Source organism: Mobula hypostoma, chromosome 23, assembly GCF_963921235.1.
Source record: "Mobula hypostoma chromosome 23, sMobHyp1.1, whole genome shotgun sequence".
Classification (NCBI taxonomy): Eukaryota; Metazoa; Chordata; class Chondrichthyes; order Myliobatiformes; family Myliobatidae; genus Mobula; species Mobula hypostoma.
The window spans coordinates 7,191,378-7,216,108 of NC_086119.1; the positions used below are offsets into that span (position 1 = coordinate 7,191,378).

Sequence of the window (24,731 nt, forward strand, 5' to 3'; positions counted from 1 at the left end):
CCACTGTGATTGGAACATGAGCCCCACGTTCAACCCAAATGCTCCTGCAGAACACTACCTTAAACTTTTTTTTGTTGTTGAAAACTCTCACCTTCTATATCGTTTGAATTACTAAATTCAATCGTTTTCAATCTTATACACAAAAACTTTAGTCTTAGAACAACAAAGGAATATGGGAACTATTGTTATCTTGTAGACCATTAGTCTTGCCAAACCAAAGGTCTGCAAGGCAACAATAGTTCCCACCTTCCTGTATCCTTCCAAGACATAGACTACCTACACCAGCCACCTCAAAAGGTACCAGATATGGCCTCCACAAAATTCTTCAAATCCACCAAAAGAATAAGCAAAGAAATGTCAGTACTTCTCCCAAACCAGCATCCAATTACACTTTATTTGCAGGCCATGTTATTCACTTGCCGAGCAATATGCTGTGAAACATACTATTTGAAGACATCGGTCAGAAACTGGAATAGTACACAAGGCCTCCTTGAGGGAAGAAGATGCATCGCTCCCACTGACTCAAGAACCCCCAAGTCATAAATGTTTTAAGTGAAGGAGCACTTCAGATTGCTCAGAAAATCTGAAGTCTATAACTACAGCTGTGAAGATCCCTGCTGCACCCAATGACCCTGTGATCTCTGTCTCAGAGGCCGATGTTAGACTGCCTTTAAAGAGAGCAAACCCTCACAAGGCAGAAGGTCCCAATGGAATACCTGGTAAGGCTCTGTAAACCTGTGCCAACCAATTAGCAGGAGTATTCAGGGACATTTTCAACCTCTCACTGCTACGGGCAGAAGTTCTTACTTGCTTCAAAAAGGTAACAATTATACCAGTGCCCAAGAAGAATAATGTGGGCTGCCTTAATGACTATTGCCCAGTAGCACTCATATCAACAGTGATGAAATACTTTGTGAGGTTGATTATGACTAGACTGAACTCCTGCCTCAGCAAGGACCTGGACCCATTTCAATTTGCCTATCATCACAATAGGTCAACAGCAGATGCAATCTCAATGGCTCTCCACACGGCCTTAGACCACCTAGACCAGTGGTCCCCAACCACCAGGTTGCAAAGATGTGCTACCGGGCCACGAGGAAACCACATGTTTTGGCGCTATGAAATGATAAGAGTCAGCTGCACCTTTCCTCATTAACTGTCATGCACTGTTGAACTTGAACCACCGCCCTCCCCTCCCCAAGTCGGCCAGTCCGCAAGAATATTGTCAATATTAAACCAGTCCGCGGTGCTAAAAAGGTTGGGGACCCCCGACCTAGACAACACTAACACCTACGTCAGGATGCTGTTCATCAACTATAGCTCAGCATTTAATACCATCATTCCCACAATCCTGATTGAGAAGTTCAGAACCTGAGCCTCTGTACCTCCCTCTGCAATAGGATCCTCAACTTCGTAACCCGAAGACCACAGTCTGTGTGGATTGGTGATAACATATCCTCCTCGCTGACGATCAACACTGGCGCACCTCAGGGGTGTGTGCTTAGCCCATTGCTCTACTCTCTGTATACACATGACTGTGTGGCTAGGCACAGCTCAAATACCATCTACAAATTTGCTGACGATACAACCATTGTTGGTAGAATCTCAGGTGGTGACGAGAGGGCGGACAGGAGTGAGATATGCCGACTAGTGGAATGGTGCCGCAGCAACAACCTGGCACTCAACGTCAGTAAGACGAAGGAGCTGATTGTGGACTTCAGGAAGTACAAGACAAAGGAGCACATACCAATCCTCAGGCATCAGAAGTAGAGAGTGAGGGCAGCTTCAAATTCCTCAGTGTCAAGATCTCTGAGGATCTAACCTGGTCCCAACATATCGATGTAGTCATAAAGGCGGCAAGATAGTGGCTATACTTTATTAGGAGTTTGAAGAGATTTGGCATGTCAACAAATACACTCATAACCTTCTATAGTTGTACCGTGGAGAGCATTCTGACAGGCTGCATCACTGTCTGGTATGGAGAGGCTACTGCACAGGACCGAAAGAAGCTGCATAAGGTTGTAAATCTAGTCAGCTCCATCTTGGGCACTAGCCTACAAAGTACCCAGGACATCTTCAGTGAGCAGCGTCTCAGAAAGGCATCGTCCATTATTAAGGGCCTCCAGCACCCAGGGCATGCCCTTTTCTCACTGTTACCATCAGGTAGGAGGTACAGAAGCCTGAAGGCACACACTCAGTGATTCAGGAACAGCTTCTTCCCCTCTGCCATCCGATTCCTAAATGGACATTGAAGCTTTAGACACTACCTCACTTTTTTTTTTAAATGTACAGTATTTGTTTTTGCACATTAAAAATCTATTCAATATACGTAGTTTGTTTATTCTCTATTTATTATTATATTTTCTCTCTCTCTCTCTCTGCTAGATTATGTATTGCATTGAACTACTGCTGCTAAGTTAACAAATTTCACATCACATGCTGGTGATAATAAACCCGATTCTGATTCTGAAGCACACAAGACCTGTGTAAATATGCCCTCCACTTCATCCATTGAAGGCCTTAATCATCTCAGAAGCCATAAAAGAATGGAAGTCAAACTAAATCCTAACTACCCACACAATATCATCTACAAATCATTATACTCACCCAGGCCATGAAAGTACCAGATAATGGCAATCTAGAAAATCTAACTACTTACCCTTGATACTCAAAGGCATTTCCATTACCCAGATCCCAATATCAACATCCAGAGAGTTCACCATTGATGAGAAATTGCAAAAGCTATGGACAGACTGATAGAATGAAGCCTCGGGTGTGATGACAGTCCTGCAGGCATGGCCTGTCTTATTTACCCATTTACTACACTCACTGCAGTTACTTCTCTAGGCTACGCTAACAAGCATCTCTCAAACCTGTGATCTCTACCACCAAGCAGAACAAGTAGATATACAAGGCCACCATCCTGAATGGGAAATACATCACCAATTGTACATTACTGCTGGGTACAAATCCTGGATCTGCATACCCAACAGCAGTGAAACTATCTTTCTTTACCAGTCCTTAAGAGGGAGAAAGGCAAAAGAAAAGAAATATGTCAGTTAGCCTAACCTCAGTGGCTGGGAAAGTGTTGGAGTCTATCATCAAGGATGAGGTTTCAAGGTACTAATAGACTAATGATAAAATAAGTCAAAGTCAGCATGTTATCTGTAAAGGGAAAACTTGCCTGACAAATCTGTTAGTTCTTTGAGGAAGTAACAAGCAGGGCAGACAAAGGAGGCAGTGAATGTCATTTACTTGGATTTTCAGAAGGCGTTTGATAAGGTGCCACATGAGGCTGCTTAAGAAGATAAAATCTTATGGCGTTACAGGAAAAATACTAGCATGGATAGCAGAATGGCTGACAGACATGAGGCAGCAAGTGGGAATAAAAGCAGCCTTTTCTGGTTGGCTACCAGTAACTAGTGGTTTTCCTCAGGGGTCAGTATTGGGGCCGCGGCTTTTCACATTATGCTGTCAATGATTTAGATAATGGAATTGATGACTTTGGGGCAACATTTGCAGATCATACGAAGATAGGTGGAGGGGAAGGTAGTGCTAAAGAAGCAATGCCATTGCAGCAGGACTTAGACAAATTGGAAGAATGGCGCAAAAAAAAGTGGCAGATGTAATACAGTGTTAGGAAATGTATGACAATGCATTTTGGTAGAAGTGCAGATTATCAAGATGGGGAGAAAATTCAAATGTGCAGAGGGACTCGAGTCCTCGTGCAAGACTCCCAGAAGGTTAATTTACAGGTTGAGTCTGTAGTAAAAAAGGCAAATGCCATATTGCCATTTGTTTCAAGGGGAATAGAATATAGGAGATAATGCTGAAGCTTTATAAGACATTAGTTAGGCTGCACTTGAAGTATTGTCCACAGTTTTGGAAGAATGCAAGGGGATCTCATTGAAACCTACCAAATGTTGAAAGGGCTATTTTGGGTGGATGTGGACAGGATGTTTCCTATAGTAGGAGTATCCAGAACTAAAGAGCACAGTATCAAAATATTCAAGTTCAGCAAATGTGGGACTATCAGCTACAAGAGCACCAACTAATAACACATGATACCTTGTTGATTAATTTCAGAGCTCATCGTCATCAGTTGTGACCTGCTGGATTTCTAATTCTCTGCAAGTCAACTACAGGTCAGCCATTTATTAACATTCATTTTGTTAAATGATTTGAAAAGTCGGAATGAATACACCAGTTGTCATGGGCTTTATAAAAACAGTCAGAGAGTGCTTCCTCACAAAATCTCTGCCTTCTCCAACCAGAATCCCTGCATGAACCATGAGATCCACAATCTACTGAAGGCCAGATCAGAGGCGTTCAGACCTGACAACCAAGATACAAGAGGTCCAGGTACAATCTACAGAAAGCCATCTCATGTCTGAAGTGACAATTCTGGAATCAAATTAAAGCGGCTAGGTGTGAGGAGGTTAGTTCACAACAGAGGGATGGGAACCAGTGCAGAGAGACAGAGGGGTGTAAAATGAGCGTAGAAGCAAAAAGTACAAAGGGGAAAAGTAAAAGTGGCAGGCCGACAAATCCAGGGCAAGCATTAAAAAGGGCTAAGAGAGTTGTAAAAGAGTGCCTGAAGGCTTTATGTGTCAATGCAAGGAGCATTCGTAATAAGGTGGATGAATTGAAAGTGCAGATTGTTATTAATGATTATGATATAGTTGGGATCACAGAGACATGGCTCCAGGGTGACCAGGGATGGGAGCTCAACGTTCAGGGATATTCAATATTCAGGAGGGATAGACACGAAGGAAGGGGAGGTGGGGTGGCGTTGCTGGTTAAAAAAGAGATTAACGCAATAGAAAGGAAGGACATAAGCCGGGAAGATGTGGAATCGATATGGGTAGAGCTGCGTAACACTAAGGGGCAGAAGACGCTGGTGGGAGTTGTGTACAGGCCACCTAACAGTAGTAGTGAGGTCGGAGATGGTATTAAACAGGAAATTAGAAATGTGTGCAATAAAGGAACAGCAGTTATAATGGGTGACTTCAATCTACATGTAGACTGGGTGAACCAAATTGGTAAAGGTGCTGAGGAAGAGGATTTCTTGGAATGTATGCGGGATGGTTTTTTGAACCAACATGTCGAGGAACCGACTAGAGAGCAGGCTATTCTGGACTGGGTTTTGAGCAATGAGGAAGGGTTAATTAGCGATCTTGTCGTGAGAGGCCCCTTGGGTAAGAGTGACCATAATATGGTGGAATTCTTCATTAACATGGAGAGTGACGTAGTTAATTCAGAAACAAAGGTTCTGAACTTAAAGAGGGGTAACTTTGAAGGTATGAGACATGAATTAGCTAAGATAGACTGGCAAATGACACTTCAAGGATTGACGGTGGATATGCAATGGCAGGCATTTAAAGGTTGCATGGATGAACTACAACAATTGTTCATCCCAGTTTGGCAAAAGAATAAATCAAGGAAGGTAGTGCACCCGTGGCTGACAAGAGAAATTAGGGATAGTATCAATTCCAAAGAAGTAGCATACAAATTAGCCAGAGAAAGTGGCTCACCTGAGGACTGGGAGAAATTCAGAGTTCAGCAGAGGAGGACAAAGGGCTTAATTAGGAAGGGGAAAAAAGATTATGAGAGAAAACTGGCAGAGAACATAAAAACGGACTGTAAAAGCTTTTATAGATATGTAAAAAGGAAAAGACTGATAAAGACAAATGTAGGTCCCCTGCAAACAGAAACAGGTGAATTGATTATGGGGAGCAAGGACATGGCAGACCAATTGAATAATTACTTTGGTTCTGTCTTCACTAAGGAGGACATAAATAATCTTCCAGAAATAGTAAGGGACAGAGGGTCCAGTGAGATGGAGGAACTGAGCGAAATACATGTTAGTAGGGAAGTGGTGTTAGGTAAATTGAAGGGATTGAAGGCAGATAAATCCCCAGGGCCAGATGGTCTGCATCCCAGAGTGCTTAAGGAAGTGGCCCAAGAAATAGTGGATGCATTAGTGATAATTTTTCAAAACTCGTTAGATTCTGGACTAGTTCCTGAGGATTGGAGGGTGGCTAATGTAACCCCACTTTTTAAAAAAGGAGGGAGAGAGAAACCGGGGAATTATAGGCCGGTTAGCCTAACGTCGGTGGTGGGGAAACTGCTGGAGTCAGTTATCAAGGATGTGATAACAGCACATTTGGAAAGCGGTGAAATGATCGGACAAAGTCAGCATGGATTTGTGAAAGGAAAATCATGTCTGACGAATCTCATAGAATTTTTGAGGATGTAACTAGTAGAGTGGATAGGGGAGAACCAGTGGATGTGGTATATTTGGATTTTCAAAAGGCTTTTGACAAGGTCCCACATAGGAGATTAGTGTGCAAACTTAAAGCACACGGTATTGGGGGTAAGGTATTGGTGTGGGTGGAGAATTGGTTAGCAGACAGGAAGCAAAGAGTGGGAATAAACGGGACCTTTTCAGAATGGCAGGCGGTGACTAGTGGGGTACCGCAAGGCTCAGTGCTGGGACCCCAGTTGTTTACAATATATATTAATGACTTGGATGAGGGAATTAAATGCAGCATCTCCAAGTTTGCGGATGACACGAAGCTGGGTGGCAGTGTTAGCAGTGGGGAGGATGCTAAGAGGATGCAGGGTGACTTGGATAGGTTGGGTGAGTGGGCAAACTCATGGCAGATGCAATTTAATGTGGATAAATGTGAAGTTATCCACTTTGGTGGCAAAAATAGGAAAACAGATTATTATCTGAATGGTGGCCGATTAGGAAAAGGGGAGGTGCAACGAGACCTGGGTGTCATTATACACCAGTCATTGAAAGTGGGCATGCAGGTACAGCAGGCGGTGAAAAAGGCGAACGGTATGCTGGCATTTATAGCGAGAGGATTCGAGTACAGGAGCAGGGAGGTACTACTGCAGTTGTACAAGGCCTTGGTGAGACCACACCTGGAGTATTGTGTGCAGTTTTGGTCCCCTAATCTGAGGAAAGACATCTTTGCCATAGAGGGAGTACAAAGAAGGTTCACCAGATTGATTCCTGGGATGGCAGGTCTTTCATATGAAGAAAGACTGGATGAACTGGGCTTGTACTCGTTGGAATTTAGAAGATTGAGGGGGGATCTGATTGAAACGTATAAGATCCTAAAGGGATTGGACAGGCTAGATGCGGGAAGATTGTTCCCGATGTTGGGGAGGTCTAGAACGAGGGGTCACAGTTTGAGGATAGAGGGGAAGCCTTTTAGGACCGAGGTTAGGAAAAACTTCTTCACACAGAGAGTGGTGAATCTGTGGAATTCTCTGCCACAGCAAACTGTTGAGGCCAGTTCATTAGCTATGTTTAAAAGGAAGTTAGATATGGCCCTTGTGGCTACAGGGGTCAGGGGGTATGGAGGGAAGGCTGGGTTCTGAGTTGGATGATCAGCCATGATCATAATAAATGGCGGTGCAGGCTCGAAGGGCCGAATGGCCTACTCCTGCACCTATTTTCTATGTTTCTATGTTTCTATGTAAAGTTGAATCACTGAACAATATCCAACAGCTGGAGCAGGGCTTGAATGCTATTATTTCTTACAAAGTGAAACCAAGTAACATGGGTGACAAGTCTTTGCTCCCAGATGAGCTCAATGACTTCTATACTCACTTTGACCAGCAAAACATGCAGGAACCTTCAGACTCCCACAGCCTCCAATGACCCTGTAACTTCAGTCTCTCAAGTCGACATGAGAGAATCCTTCAGGAGGGTGAACTCACAGAAAGCATCCAGCCCAGATGGGATACCTGGCCAAGTACTAAAAACTTGTGCTGACCAGCTGGCTAAAATGTTTACTGATATCTTTAACCTCTCACTTCAGCAGCCTGACATATCCACCTGCTTCAAGCAGGCTTCAATCATACTGGTGTCCAAGAAAAACATGGTAATCTGCCTCAATGACTACCATCCAGTAGCAATTACATCCACAGTGATGATGTGCCTCAAGAGGTTGGTGATAAAACACATCAATTCCTGTCTGAAAAGTGACTTGGATCCACTCCATTTTTGCCTACGGGCACAACAGGTCCACAAATGCCATTTCAATGGCTCTTCACTCAACCCTGGAACATCTGAACAGCAAAGATGCACACATCAGGAAATCTCTTCATTAGCTACAGCTCAGCATCCAATAATATTATACCCTCAAAACTAATCAATAGGCTTCAAGACATTGGCCTCAATAGCTCCTTGTGCAACTGGATCCTCAATTTCCTCACTTACAGACCACAGTCAATTTGGATTGGCAACAGCTCTTCCACAATCTCCATTAGCACAAGTACAATACAATGCTGAGAGCCTTAGCCCCCACTCTGTAGTTGCTTTATACTTACGACTGCGAGACTAAGTATAGCTCCAATGCCATAGTTAAGCTTGCTGATGACACCATTGTCATTGGCAGAATCAAAGGTGGTGATAAAACAGCATGTAGGAGGGAGATTGAACATCTAGCTGAGGGGTGCCTCAACAATCAGCAAATACCCAATGTCAACAAAACCAAGTAGCTAATCGTTTCCTCTTCCTGAAATCAACAGAGGTCCACGAGCCAGCAAAGAAAGCAAAGCATCATCTCTACCTTGATAAACTTCTATGGATGTGTGGTGGAGAGTATACTAACTGGTTGCATCATAGCCTGGTATGGAAACAACAATACCCTTGAACAGAAAATCCTACGAGAAGTAGAGGATATGGCACAGTCCATCACAGGTAGAGCCCTCCCCACATTGAGCACATCTGCATAAAGCAATGTCAAAGGAAAGTAGCATCCATCATCAAGGACCCTGAGTCCATGCTTCCCTTCTCACTGGTGTTACTATGAAGGTGGAGCCTCAGGGGACACACTACCAGATTCAGGAATGTTATTACCCCTCAATCATCAGGCTCTTGAATCAAAGAGGATAACTTCACTCAACTTCACTTGCCCCAACACTAAACTGTACCCTCTTCATCTCATTCTTAATCTTTATTGCTTTTTTTTTCCTTCTTTCTGTATTTGCAGAGTTTGTCGTCTTTTACACCCAACAGGTTGTTGGTTGCAGTCTTTCATTGACTATTGTGTTTCTTGGATTTATAGTGTATGCACACAAGAAAATGAATCTCAGGGTTGTATATGGTGACATCTATGTAAATTTATAATAAATTTTTGAACTTTGAATATCTCTAAAAGTAGCAGTACAGGTGGAAAGGCGGAGAAGGTTAGATGAGATGCTTGCTTTCACTGGCTACGGCATAGTTTACAAGAGCTGGGATTTCATGTTAAGAGTTTCCTGAAACATCAGGCCACACCTGATGTAATGTGTACAGTTTAAGTTGCCACACCATTTTTAAAAAGTGAATGCACCGAATGGTGCGGAGAAGATTCACCAGAAAATTCCTTGGATCGGAGTATTTCAGTTAAGGAAAGACTCCTCCAGAGAAAGCAAACCCAGCTGATCCAGAGGACCTGATAGGAGGTATAGAAAATTATGAGGGGATAGATATGGAAGGTAGGAAAAAAATCTTTATTCCTTGGTGCAAGTCTCTTAAGCCATGAGGCACGGGTTTAAAGTGAGGGAGATGTTTAGAAAGGATATTTTAACCTCTCAGGCTACAGAACTAACATGAATAAATGGGATTGGTGTTTCTGTGCTGTACAACTCAAAGGCCCTATAACCACAACTCTAAAATCTTGCAAAATTTTGACCTCATCTTTGCATGGAGCAAGAAAACCAAAATCTGGTTCCTGTAGTTAATAAAGATCACCGAATTCTTTTTTTGCAGTATATTTAAACAACACTTGTACTTTGAAATACAGTACATCAAAATGTTTTTTAAAAATACCAGTTTTCCTTTAAAAAGAGCCACAAAAAGTGGTGGTAAAACAAAGGGCTAATGAATAAAATTTCAGATAATGGCACTCAATTGTCTTGACACCAATGAAAAGAAAAGGGAGAAGAATGTGCTTGAGAACTCATTGGAATGAAGCGATTGCAACCTCTGAACTGTTGCAGAAAGTTACACAAAAGAACAAAGCAGTACTGGTGCAATCATTTTAGAGGCCATTGTTGGATTAGACCACATTACTTTACAACCTTAAAGTCCTTTAAAACAGTGGGAAACAAACTAGCCAAGTAATCTTATGACATTTCACCACTTGTTACTGAACAGCCAGCTATTTTGGGAAAATGTTGATGACATTTTTACAGTTTTTCATTTCTGCTTCAGCCTCTGTCCCATACCTTACCCAGTCATTTGCTGAGTGTAGCCATGGAAGCAACTGTATATCTCAATATAGTAATCGTGTTATACACCAAGAGAACTGCAGCCTTGATCAAGGTGTCAGATCATAAAAATTATATTTTTAAAAAGTCACAATCAGCCCACTTTCATTCTCACCTTTGAGTTCATGATGAATGAGATCAGCAAAATTTGGAACTTCGCCCCACCAGAAAATCCAAAGCTCCCTGTGGCCAGGTGTCATATCCCTTCGCCAGACACAAAGTACATTAGCCTTCAAGCAACGGCTGAAACTGCAAAGAATAGCATCATCTTCAGCCACTGGGATGACGAGTGGTGTTCCAACAGGACCTTGCCACGAATAACGGCGCCATTTAATCCCAGGTAGGTCAGCCTAGACAGACACACAAAAGTGTTACCCCAATGTTAATTGCATCAAAGTCATTTGTGCTATAATGAAAACAAACTTTCAAAATGGCAAGTTATTTGATATGAAGCTAGGACAACAGGAATTTAATTCATATCCCTAGTCAAAGGTCTATGCTTTAGTAGTGCTCAACTACCTCTCACCAGCAAGACCAAAGAGAAACATTTTTCCACATTTAGCCATTAATCTATCAGTCATAAGTGATCCAGGACAATACTAAAATGGCTCCAATGTGAAAGCATACAATAACCGATAAAGATACACTATAACCAAATACCTGTGCACTACTGCACATAATCAATGTAAAATTTGGTTTAGCCTCCTGTGTGACAACAAATTGACACAAAGAAGTCACTAAACTTTGCAATTACAGCAGACGTATTATTCCCACCTTCCCCGTGAATCAATGATCAAAAAGAAGCGATCATTGAATACCTAACTGCAAAATGCCTTCAACAGGTTACTAGAGGATCTCCCGTGCTACTGGAAACTTTAATGCAGAGCAATTAAAATAGTAAAAGGAAATAAAAGGTTAGTCAATAAACTGTAATTATTAAAAATTTAACTAACATGATACCAGGGCATCTAATCTGATCAAAAACAAACTACAAAGTGACAAAGTAGATGTTGACTATGGTAGACTGGTAACCTATATCAAGAAAAACAGAAACAAGCAGAGACTAACAACTGAATTAATGTATAAATAAGTAGTATGTATCTCCATTAAGGGAAAAAACAGGAGAAGTGGTTCAGTCATGGTTAGAATTAAAGACAGTACGAGACCAAAGGAAAGGGTCTATCATTGCCAATAAAAGCAGAAAGCTTGAGTACTGAGAAAATGTCAGAATCAAAGGAGATGATGATATTGATAAAAGGAAAACAGAATGAGAGGTTAGTGAGAAACAGACTGCAACATCTTCAGATATGTAAAAAAAAAATGCGGTTACCTTACAGCTGGAGAATGGAGAAATTAAGCAAACCACAGAAACTTCCCAGAAATTGTAAAGGACTACATCTTTAGAATAAAATAAGCTCAAAGAAATGAGCTTTAGTTAAGAAAGGTAATATTCATATAATAAATCCTTAATACCAAATGTCTGACTTCCAAGATAACAGGGGTGGCAGCATTGACAGTCAGCTTCCAAAATTCCATAAATCATGGAACAACTTCCAATGGATAAAATAGGAAATATAACCCTACAATTTAAAAGGAGAGAAAAATCCAAGGGACTATAGTCCAGTGCACTTGACACGAGTAGGTTCTGGTAGTTTCATTGCCATTATTAAAGCAGAGGTAAACAGGGCCCTTGGAGTCAAATGATTTATGATAAGGGACACAGATTTGGACAAATCCATTGGAATTTTGAGGTGAAACTTGTAAGACAACTGATGTACTGAATTTGGATCTTCTGAAAGCCCTTAATTTATGCCATACAACAGATTATCAAACAATTTAAAAGTCATGGCTTTGAGTATTGAGAGTAATATGCTGATGTAGGTTGACTGATTAAGCATAAACTGGGTATTTTTGGACTGGAGGCAATGAGTGTCATAGGGATTGGTTCTGGTTTAATCTTTATCAGCGAGTTGGAAGAGGGAATCAAAATGTACTATATACAATATAGGTCTGCTGATGATAAAGCCACAAGGCAATGTGCACTATATGCGGAGCAAAAGGACTTTAGGTAAACACTGAACAGAAACCCAAGTGGTTGAATGATTTGACAATCTGTTTTAAAATAGATTCTGTATTCAGTAGATAAAGAGTTCCCTTCTTGGAATTATGAAATTTAGTACGAGCAAAGGGACATGGCAAATGGAATATAATTAAAGAAAAATGCCAAGCCATCCACTTTAGTTAAAGGGCAGATTTTTTTAAATGCCAAGATATTAAATGGCACTGGTGTTCAGAGGGATCAGGGTGCCCTTGTACACAAATCACCAAGTTAATATACAGCTTCAACCAGTAGCTGAAAAGACAATGTATTAACTACTACTGCAAGAGACATGGAGTATAAGAGTAGAGACATGTTGCTCCAATTAAAAGGGATTCTGGCAAGATCACGTCTGGAATACAATGTACAGGGCTGGTCTCCACACCCAAGAAAAGATTTCTGATAGAGGGAGTGCAGGGAGGGTTCCCCAGACCACTTTCTAGTAGTGGTTTTGCCTTATTAGGAGAGATCAAGCAGACTAGGCCTATATTCAAGATTCAGAATCAATCAAGAATCAAGATCGTTTAATGCCATTCCCTGTATACAAGTGTAAAGATGAAAAAGTAATTGTTACTCTGTATCCAATACAGCGCAAAGGTAAAGAATAAATACAAGAAACAATATAGATACACAAGATAACTTACATACATAGATTGATTTTGTGTCCATAAATTGACACAATGCACAAGAGTCTGTACATGAGGAGACTGACAGGAAATAATAATGTTGTGCAACACATAAAATGCTGGAGGAACTCAACAGGACACGGAGCATCTATGGAAAAAGAGTACAGTCGACGTTTCAGGCTGAGACCCTTCATGCATATTTTCTCGTTATTAATAAAGTTGTGGTGGGATGGGTTAGTGGGTGGAGGTGTTAAATCGGTCTTACTGCATAGGGAAAGTAACTGCTTTTGAGTCTGGTGGTCCTGGAGTGGATGCTATGTAGTCTCCTTCCTGATAGGAGTGAGCCAATCAGTAGATGAGCAGGGTGTTTACTGGCACTATTCCAGCAGCGTTCTGTATACATCCTCTTGATGTGTGTGGTGGGGTGTGGGAGGGGGGTGTGGGGGGGGTGTTGGGGGGGGGGTATGCTGGTGTCAGTGATGCGTTGGGCAGTTTTGACTACCCATTGTAGAGCCTTCCTGTCTGCTGCAATGCAGTTTCCATACCAAGCAGTGATGCAGTCCTTTAGGATGTTCTTTACTGCACGAGTATAGATGTGTACAGTCCAGCTCCCTTCAGCGTCCACAGAAAGATAGAGGCGCTCGTGAGCTTTCCAGACTGCGCAGGATGTGTTCTATAACCACGGGAGATGTAAGTAGTACACTCCAGGAGTTTGAAACTGCTTGCTGTGACACAAATGTAAAGGGCAGTGTGAGTGGTGCGAGTCTTCCTGAAGTCAATAACATTCTTTATTCCATTTACATTAAGAAAGAGGTTATTTGCCTGACACCAAGTCTCAAGCTCTTCCACCTCCTCTCTATAGGCCATCTGTGTTGGTGATGAGTCCCACTCGTTGTGTCATCGGCAAACTTGACAGAGTGATTATCCAGGTGTTTGGCTGTGCAGTCACGTGTGAGGAATGAGAGGCAAACTCATCGAGATGTAGAAAATTCTAAGGGGCTCAATAAGTGTAGATGTAGAGCTGTCACTTTCTTGGTTGAGGCACTTAGAATGAGAAACAGTCTCAAAATAAGGGGCCAGCTATCTAGGCTAAATAAAGAAATTTATTCTACCAGATGCCATGAATCTTTGTAATTCACTACTCAAGGCGGCTACAGAGGTTAACCATTAAATGTATTCAAGTCAGAACAATGATTTTTTTTTAAAAATAGGAGATAATAAGGGAATCAAAGTTGTTCCTGGTACAGGAAAGCAGCACTGGAAATAAAAATATTAGCCATAACTTCGATGAATGGGCAAGTGCCAAATGGCTTACACCTTTTGCTTTTGAAAAGATCATGAACATGCAGGTTCAAGTAATGCAATACTAAATTCAATACACAGAAAATTGTCTTCAAGTATAATTTGATCCTTGCTCCATTAACTAGGAACTAAACTGCTTTCAAGACTTCAAAAGTCAGAACTGATTGACTCAACTGAAACCAGTTGATTCAACAGTGAATCAATTGCAATATTTTTAATACAAGTGAATACACTCCCACCCAATATATGTTTAATAAATGTACACAATTCCACAAAGGCAACTCTATTGAATACAGAATCCATTTTTAAACAATTTGTCAAATCATGCAGGCAAATGCAGTTTCTGTTCAGATTTCAGATTAGCAACTGGTTAGCTTTATTTCTTACTGTGGCTTTTCAAGCTCCACAACAAAAGTGACTGCTTTAGTCACAAATTAGACACCCAATTACAAGTTATATCCATAAGACATTAAAAGAGTTATGGCCCCAGTCTCTTTAGGTTAATTTAGTTCTAATTACAGACATATCATGCAATTCACTTACCACTGCCCTATTTTTCTCCACACCCCCTTTTAAGAAAAAAAATGCTATTAACACAAGTCTAAAGCAGAACTTCTTTCCATCCCAAATGTTATAGTATATTTTAAAAAATAATACATCTCCAGATTCCTCAACTGTGTAAGCAACATGCAAGTGAAAATATACTTTACAGAAAAATTAGCTCAAGAAAATATTAATTAGTACTGAAGCACAACTCTGAAAGTTGCAATATATCTCAGGCAATTGAGTTGAAAGTGGAAAAATTTCAAATTATCCCAAGGATTTTGCTTGTAAAGTTATAAAACTGGAAGGCAACTTGAGCTTAAAGACAAACTAACTTGATCTTTCATCAAAGCTTAAATCAGACATTTTTAGTTTTTAATTTTATATTTCATCTTCCTAAATCCACTTGATTCTATGCATTTGAGTTTCCTCAGGTTTCCAACATTTATAATATTTTGCTCAAGCTTATTCTATTAACCTATTAAAATAGTAGAAATTTCAGAGTTTACTGTAATAGTCACTCTTCTGCAGTAATACTTTTACTACAGATAGACATCTGTGGCAAGTAAATCAGCAGGTTTAATACTAACTTCTCTAACTGCTTTGGAATGCATTTGTACAGCCAAAAAAGCACAGCAGAGAACTCTATGTCTGTGTACAACTAAACTGGAATGCTGGGCTGATATTCAACCACAGGGTGCTGTGCCAGACTATATTATGAATGACTTTACACTCTGGTCAAAATCCAGAACTATATAAAGAAAATTATGTGCACTTGCTTCTAAACAAAGCTTCAGATAAAGTTTGAAAACAGGAAGTTACTTTTAAAATGTTTTGTATTGCAAGACAACACATTAAAGACCACAGTATTTTAGTTACAAGTTCCTGTCTGAAGGCTGTTTACTCAATGAATCTAATCTACTGTTATGTTTTTCTGTGTTTTATGGGTAGATCACTTTTCAAATTTATGAATGTAGACCAAATATGTTTTTTGTTGAACACAGTGTTTGAAAACAAAATACTCCTGGAAGGGATCAATGAAAAGATGAACTGTAGTGGGTGGAGTATTTTTAAATAAATTGCTCCACTTATTAAATTACGTTTATGCAACTCAGTTGCAGGCAGTGTGACAAATACATTGTCATTTATCTAAACCAAGTACTAATCCTACAGATTAAAATGAATACCGATAAAAAGAAACGTTCTCCAACACAAAATTTTGTATCCAAAATGAGTGGCCATGAGAAAACCTCTTGGCAGTTTTAAAAAAAGACTAAAGCATCAGGCCAATTCAAAACCCAGATCATATTTATTTGTTTTTTTTTCCCCCACAATCTCCCAAAACACTTCAAAAATACTTAATTTGCTCAAGTGTAATCATCATGGTGAAGCAGGGAAACAGTCAACTGGCACAAAGTCCCAAAATAGCAACGCAATTAAGAGAATCTTGTAGCAATGGTAATGGAGGATACATTCACTACATAATAAATGCACTGCATCAAAAACCAAACAGTTCACATTTCTCTGCTCTTCAAGTGATAACACAGGATCTTTTACTGAAGAGGATAATATGGGACATGTTTACTATTACACCCAAAGTTAGCACTTCCATTGTTTACCTGTGCTGCGCACTATATGCACAATGAATTACATTCTATTAACTTATTTGTGATGATATTTTGTTTTGTGTTGTGTGTGATAATATTTCATTTTGTGGGTGCACCCTGCTCCAGAGAAACACTGTTTTTCATTTGGTTGTATATATGTATAGTCAGATGACAATAAACTTAAAAGCTATACGTCAGAATGTACACATCAAAAATACTTTTCCAACTGCACCAGACTGCAGCAGAGGCAAATAAAGCTAATCCAAACAAAGCCATACTGATCTTTAAACTTTAATTCTTTTCAGAATAGGATTGAGCGTACTGAATCTGTGAAGTAGCCACCAAAATAGTGACCAATTAGCAATAGCTATCCAAGTACACATTCTGAAAATGTTTTTGAAATTGAAAACTATTTTTCTTCCCCCATTTACTTTATTCATCTCAATCAGGGTTCCTGTATAACTGAGGACAGCATTCCTCAAGCACATCTGCTCCACAATACAAGTCTAAACATCCATCATTTGGCAGGATAATGAAGCTAACTTTTTTTTTCTGTAGAATTATTTCACAGCAAAACAACCTAGACTATAAACATCAAATCTCATTGTAAAGCAAATTCACAGAAGATGCTGTTCTCCTCCAGGTCCCACCCCACCAGCTGCCACTCCAATATCTGTTCCCATCACTGTCACATGAAAAGCAAAATGTCAGAGACCCCATTCAAAACATCACTTTAGATCCTCTAATCTATGTTTAAGGCAATGGTAAAAAATTAAAATTCAAGGCAAATCTCAGTTCCCTAGTTAACCTAAAAATTCACTATTGTAGGCACTGCACATAGATAATACCTGAGCAAGCAATCGTTCAAAGAAAGTGTGTTATGGTCTAAAATGTCACCCAAAAAAACACCAGTAAAAAGTTACCGACACTGAAGCAGAGGTGGCTGAGAGATAACCAGATAGATACAGAATTTATGAGGAGGTTTGATAGGATAGACAGTAAAAATCTTTTTTTTGCCAGCTGGAGGAGTCCAATACAAGAGGGCATGGGTTTAAAGGTCAGAGGTATGTAGCTTAAAAGCAACTTTTTTTTCTTCTTACACAAAAGGGTAGTTGAAAGTCTGGAATGCATGGCCAAAGAGGTGGTGAAGGCAGTCACTTGTGACATATAAACAGCATCTAGTCATGTACTTGGATTGCCAAGGCACAGAAGGCTATGGACCTAATGTTGGTAAATGGGATTAACATAGATAGGAGCAACAGCATGAACACTGGTATAACAGCGACTTGGATTCGGTTAGCCAGAGCCTGTTTCCATGCTGTACAACTCTACAATCAATTGCTGAGTTTAGTTGGAAAACATAAGGAAACACACATACAATATTTTCCAAATGCTTGGATTCCTTCCCAAAAAACTTGACAATCTGCTTGCACACCATGCTTCAGCAAGACTTCCATGATGTCTTAATACAGAATTTATTTAAAATGGAAAGTTCAGTCAAAAACAAAAACTGCTAGGGCAGAAACTCTCTCCATCAGTATTTCTTTAATTAATCTGGATACAAGAAGGTGAAGTTTTTTGTTTGTTTTGATTTTCAAATACATCTTACAGAACCTTCAACTGAACTTCCATCACCATAGTCTGGTTTCAGCCAAGTCCCAAGGAAAGTATATACAGCCACAGAATCTCAGCATAACAACAGCTGTTCTCCTAACTGTTCCTGAAATACCCTTTCACACAGACTTAAAATTTGGATCTAAAAAAGTCAGCATGTGGCCCTAGAATGTTGTACATAGAGTGGCAAACCTAGCCAATGCTTGCAATTCTTCAGTTTCCTGCTCAGAGCTTTCATTCTAATCAACACCGTACTTCATGGGAAAATAAAAAAAAACAATTATACTTGCCCCACACATTTCCTAAGAGTCACTTTATTGAAAGTGAAATTCTCAGAAGACAATGCAGATATCTGGCTCCTTTGGGCAAAGAATTATACTAAAACTAGAAAAGTATTTTTGAAAATGTCAAACAAATGCAAAGAACTGAAAATTTAAATTTAATTTTCTGACTTGTGAATACAAAAATCTACTGAATTTAGATACAATACTGAATTAATGTTGCCGTATTAATTTGTTCTACAAGTTACCATTATGGCATTTCAGTATATTACATTTTTCTATTAATATTGCTCAACTAGCTTTAAAAAGCAACAGCACCTCATGCTTCATGTCACTTACAGAAATGAAAATGAGACAAAAGGGAATGATAACACACTGCCTTTCTAGGAATACAAACACCAACTTTATAAACACAGATAGTAGTTATCAGTACAAATAAAAACTTCATCTATGTTAAACCATCTTTCCCCAAATCACTGTTCTAAAATAACCAATTCATCTATTCTACTATTCCATCCAAAAATCACATAGCTCAGCCATTTCTTCTTGCACTTCTGTGCAGAATTTTGGGGCATTTTCAAAGTTAAAGGTGCTATGTAGATGCCAGCTCATTAAAATTGTTTGATTACAGCAGAAAGAGCAACTTAATTGCGGAATAAAAATAAGTTCACAAACGGAAAATTTTAATATATAGTATTTTCTCCTTGCCATGCAATTTTATCAACCTGATTATACCACACCGCCCTCCCTCTCTCTCTCTAACTATCCATCCCATAGGATGATGATGGTTCCTTCCAGTCAGTTAGTAGGGTTTAATATGTGCGTCCTGGAGTGGCTGGAGTGGCTCCTTGACAGGCACTGTTTGCCATATACTTGGCAGGTGAAGCCTGGAGGGGCAGCAGGGGCCGAGGCTCTGTTGTGGCGTTTCCTGTGCCTTTCCTCTGTTGCCTCGTTGAACTTGTTCTCACACAGCTAAATGGTGAGGGAAGTAATTATTTTAATTTGCAACTATTACTCCCTACAAGACAGCCAATCACCCAAGTTGGATGTGTTTCAGTGCAACAGGGGACAAAAGAACAAACAGGTGCAATGGTTGTCTTTGGACACCCCCCAAAAACTAGCATCACCTGCAAAGAAAGGACTTCCCACTGTGTAAAGATCTCATCTTCTGTTTAAACGGTTATTTGTCCTGCAGGAAACTACAGAACACGTAAAAAATGTGTTTTAATTCTTGGTAGATCCCACTATATCTTGAGAAGAGAAAGCATGGAGGAGCAATAAAAAAATACAAAAGCCTATCCACGCAATTGTCTCCTTTCTGGTGCCGAAGTAAAGCTATTTATTCCAAATTCCAGCAAGCTCATCACGTTTTACAACTGAGCAGAAAAATTCCTTCATTTTATCTTCACCTTAAGCATAGCAATGCATAATGCCTATTTATATTTTAAATAAAAACCTGTTAAAATACCTTGCATCACCTAACTAAATTTGCTCCCAAAAGCTATCATTTTTATCCACATTGTATCCTCCTGGCATTTAAGTGGCAATGTCAACTCACCTCAGAACTATTCTTCACCTACCATATCAAAAACTATTCAAAAACAAGCGCGATACCATGAGATTTTGGGACTCTGACAATATTAAGCAAAATAAGTGGCCTTTATAGGGAGACTTAACCATTAAGCTATGCTGGCCATGTATTACAGCAGAGCTAGAGAAGATTCATTTGCTTCTGTCAAAGCTCTTCACTATACAAACACAACAGAATTATATAACAAAACTTTTTCAGGCACAAGCTTCTGAAAGTAGGCTCATAACCCACTATAGAAACAAACAATCTCAACTAGCCCTCAAAGACATGCCGATCAAGTGCTGCATTGTGGGAGGAACCATCTTTCATGTAAAAAATTAAACAGAGGCCCCAGTGTAACTGCATGAATGGAAAATATCCTACTGCACACTGAACAGGAGGAAGGGAGCTCTAGTGTTAACAATACAACTTCAAATAACACCACAAGCTAATCTGCTAGTCGTTCATCACATTTAAGCATTCATGGGATTTACTACCTACAACAATCTACAGAAAAGCATTTCCGACCATAGGCTCCCCCTTCCTTCAAGAACCCACAAGACTGCAGGTGTCAATAATGTTAACACAGGCAGCCAGTCATCACTGTGTGGCATCTCCATATTAATTAGCAAGTGCAAAACATTAAGGGCAATTCTGACAGGAAATGTAAAAATTATGAATACACAAAGATCTACCTCTAAACAGGATATTGAAATCCAAGTAAAAACACCCATACACAAGTTAGTTCCTGCTCCCTGCCAAATGAGGTCATCTTAAGCACCAAAGAAATCAAGATTATTACAAGTGACCTCAATGTTTTCAAAAAAATACATAAACTGACTTCCCATTGCTCAATATGAACTCAATCACTATGGAAGTTGCATGCTGACAATACGCTAGCAAAAATGGTATTGTACGTAGTTATCAACCTTCCAGTATCAAAGAGCTTATGAATATTTGGTTCTCAAGTTTCTAAGTGAAGGTGCTAGAGAAACTATGCACACAAGCTCCAACAGGTGCTATCACAATCAAAAAGGTATGGTGGAGTGTTGGAAATGAAAATTTAGTACAAGTACTTTAAGATGCAAGATTTCTTCCAAGGATAAACAAGAAACTGAATCATTAAACAAAAACAAGTAACTTGAAACAAGAGAAACTATATTTGCACTCAACATCCTAGTACAGATAGGACAAGATGAAGATGTCTGCTTACAAGTCTGATGTAAGGGCTAGGCATCTTCTAAATTCTGTATGGCTCAGTACTTACTGTATTTGTTAAGGGGACAGTAGGAGTATTTTAAGTTATTTTAATCAAATTTAGGTTTCCTTTTAAAGGCAGGACAGTATCCACTCTGGTTAAATATCATGCTGTAGCTGAACTGATGACAACACTGGTGGGCAGCAAGCTCATAAATCCAAAAGAGGTTCCCCCAAACTGAAAATAAAGCAACTACCAAATGCAGGACCCCAAATTAGTGACTGGCTATAGACTCCAGTTCAGGAAGCCTAGTCAATGGAGGCTCGAACTCAACTCCCCAATCTGAAAACAATACTTTATAATCAAGCAATTCCAGGACATTTCATTAGTGACTTCACAGGACAGACCAAGAGCAGAACAGATTTGCTTGTCTGAAAATCTTATGTATATGGATTTATTAAGAGAAAGCTCCCTCCTCCAAAACTCCCCCTCTTAGAAACATAATATTGGGAGAACAAAACAGAAAAATTATGAAGCACAATTACATCTTTTATTGAAACTATGGAATGAAACTGAAGTGCCATTACTGGTATAGGTCAATTACTGAAAAATCAACGTAGCAAAACAGTGTAGTCTGATAGAATGGAGAACAAATACTTAACATTGCCTAAGAACTTATAACCAAAGCCTCAGTGTAATGCTAACAGCACAATATTGGCGCAGTTATAATACTAGGAAAGACAAAATTAAACAGTAAAAGTGAACTTGGCAGAGGAAGGAATCAGGGGCAATAGGCATGGCACACTTTTGATTGCCTTCTGTTACATGAAGTTAGGTTTAGGCTTAACTTCCCATGACCCACAAGATGAATTAAATGCCAGTGTTTTAATGACATGCAGAAGAAAGGCAACTTTGGGAAAGACCACAAAGCAACTGTCATTCATGGAGTCAACTCTAGCAAGAGTCATAGATTCAAAGATCCAAATACTGCAGAAGGAAATCATTCAGCCCAGAGTCTGTATCAGAAAGGCCATTAGATTTTTCTTAATCTGCATTTTTTCATTGAAAGAACACAATACAAACATAAATCATGTTAAACCTCTTCTACATAATTAATCTACATCAAGTAATATCACTATTATTAAAACATGAAAATTAGGAAAATGTCTTCAGTAAACTAAAGAGTGGATTTTCAATATTCAAAGAGTTTGCCAGGATTTTGCAGCGAGGCAATTAAAAAGCAAAGTTCCTGTATGCAATAAGGATCACAAATTCATGTCAATTGGGGGGGGGGCAAAAATAAAGTGTTCTCTTGTTTTCATGGGTAGGTGGGGCAAAGAGGGTGGGTGAGAATAAATCTGGAGGAAAAAGCAGTAATTGCTCTTACTTCATCTGATCACATATCCCGCCAGACACCAACAAAAACTACAACAGTCACGAAGTCTGCTGCTCAGATTATTCAAGTTATCTCAGAGAGGAGAAATCAAAGCATTAAAAGTTCCTCAGTGGAGCCAAGATCAGTGGGGGAAGGGAAGCCACGTAAAAGTAGGGAAACAGTCATTTTAAAATTAATCCGATTTCCCTTTTCTTGGTGACTTGCTACATTTATAGTTTGAAATGTGGAATAGTGGGAAGCACTTTTTTTTATTCTCATGTTCCACAACTCACCCACATTTTCCTCTCTAAAAAAACATTATATGGTGACACATTCGACTGTAATGAGAGTAACTAATCATTTTTAGAAGACAGCTGGGCAGCCATATTAGGGTTTCCAAAAAAGCTTCTCAAAAAGTGTTAAAGATTATTTAAGACTCCCATAGGACCAACAAACTCCTAAACTTTCCATTCCACCATCCTTTGCCTTAAATTCAATGTTCATAAAAGCAAACATATTTTGTCAGCTTAGAGGAATGCAAAGGCCACATTTGTTCGACAGCAATCAACAACTCTGCTTTCAAAATAACTAATTATCTAAATGTTAATTAACACACACAACGTATTTCTGCTGCCTTGCTCAAAAGGGAAAATGGTGCCCGAATCATGTCTTCCACTCAATAAATTTAGAAATACAATTTAAGTGACCTTTGACAACTTTCCCTCACTCCGAATGAAAGACTTTCCATTCCACAGTTTTTTTTTAAAAAGTTATATGCCCAGTGAAACACGTCTTACACTGCATTTAAACTCTTAAAACCCTTGAATCTCTCCCTTCGGTCGATTGAAATTTTCACTTTGGAACTGGCTGCTTATCTATATATTTTTGCTTTTCTCTGGGGGTTTTCAAAAACACTTCCCTTTCACGATGCAGTTATTCTATTCGCCTCCAGAGTGAACGACGACGATGGAGGGGGTGGAAATGTAAGAGAAAGAAGAAATAAAGCATAAAGAGGCTGCATTCTACATGTAGCTCTTTATTATAACCAGTCACCTTTTAAAAATACACTTAAATCGCCCGAGATAAAATGACAGCCTCGGAGCCTATCGCAGTTTTGATGTTGTTAAGCGATATTTTACCAACTCTTGCTCCGGCTGTTAAAATACCTTCTCCCAGTTCAAGTGAAAGGGTAACAAATGATTAAAGCATTTTTATAAAAGTACAAACCAGATATCATTTACAAGTTTAAAAGGCGATCTTCATTTCAAACTAGTACATGACAAGAGGTAGAGTCAAAATTGTTTTTTTAATAAATGAGTGCGGTTACGAATTTAATATTTACTCGGCCGAAAACATCTAAAAATTACCAAGTAAGAAAAGAAATACTTTTTCCCCTGTCAGATATAGAGGAATTTTCACTTCAAGACATCTGCAAGTTAAAAGGGGGGGGGGGAGAGAAGAAGAGGGAAGTATTTGTGGAAAAAAGTGACTGCTTTTAAATTTAAAAGAAGGGTGGTTTGTATTTTTCCTCCTCTTGTCCATTTAGAAATGTGTATTTTGAATTAGGTTACAGGTATTTTTACAACACCCCCCCCTCCCCTTCCACTACGCCTGAGTGAAGGCCGCGGTTGGAAAATGGCTGCGCGACGGCCGCTTCAATCACTCACCAGAGAGAAGAGGTTCGAGTAGCAATCCTCCAAACTCGCCCCGTTCGCCACCCAGCAGCCGGACGAACTCATCATCACGATCCCTGCATCGTCCAAGCAGCTCTAACGCGCACTTCGAAAGGAAATACATACACGGGGGGGGGGAATAAAAGTCGTCCCCTCGAGAAAATTCCCTCAAATTATTTTCTTCCACATGAAATCCGAGGTGTTTTATTCCTTTTTTTTCCACGCCTCCTTTCTTTTCCTCCCTTTCTCCTCTCAGAGAGGGGAACGAGGTGAAGGCATCTGTCTTCTGTCTCCTCTCTTGCCTTCTTTCCCTCCCTCCCCCCCTTGCCCCCTCTCTCTCTCTCTCTCTCTCTCTCTCTCTCACTCGCTTTCTCACTCACTCACTCTCGCGCTCTCTCTCTCTCTCTCTCTCTCACACACACACACACTCGCTCTCTCTCTCTCTCTCTCTCTCTCTCTCTCTCGCTCTCGCTCTCTCTCGCGCTCTCTCTCTCTCTCTCTCTCTCGGAGACTCAGGTTTGTGTGCAATCCCTTCCTTTAATGGGAGCCTCAGTCCCAGACTTAATGGC

At 39.9% G+C, this 24,731-nt stretch overlaps 1 protein-coding gene across 2 annotated transcripts in view; it reads right to left on the reverse strand.

Moving 5' to 3' along the window:
* med13a (mediator complex subunit 13a) overlaps nt 1–24,516 on the reverse strand; it is a 184,177-nt gene extending 159,661 nt beyond the window's left edge. For both annotated transcript variants that reach the window (XM_063031090.1, XM_063031089.1), the window contains exons 1-2: nt 24,157–24,516; nt 10,391–10,625 (exon numbers count right to left, since the gene is read on the reverse strand). In XM_063031090.1, coding sequence (XP_062887160.1) covers nt 10,391–10,625; nt 24,157–24,231 — 310 coding nt within the window. In that variant the 5' untranslated portion in view covers nt 24,232–24,516. The remainder of the gene's footprint in view (nt 1–10,390; nt 10,626–24,156) is intronic.
* Nucleotides 24,517–24,731: the final 215 nt, after the last annotated feature.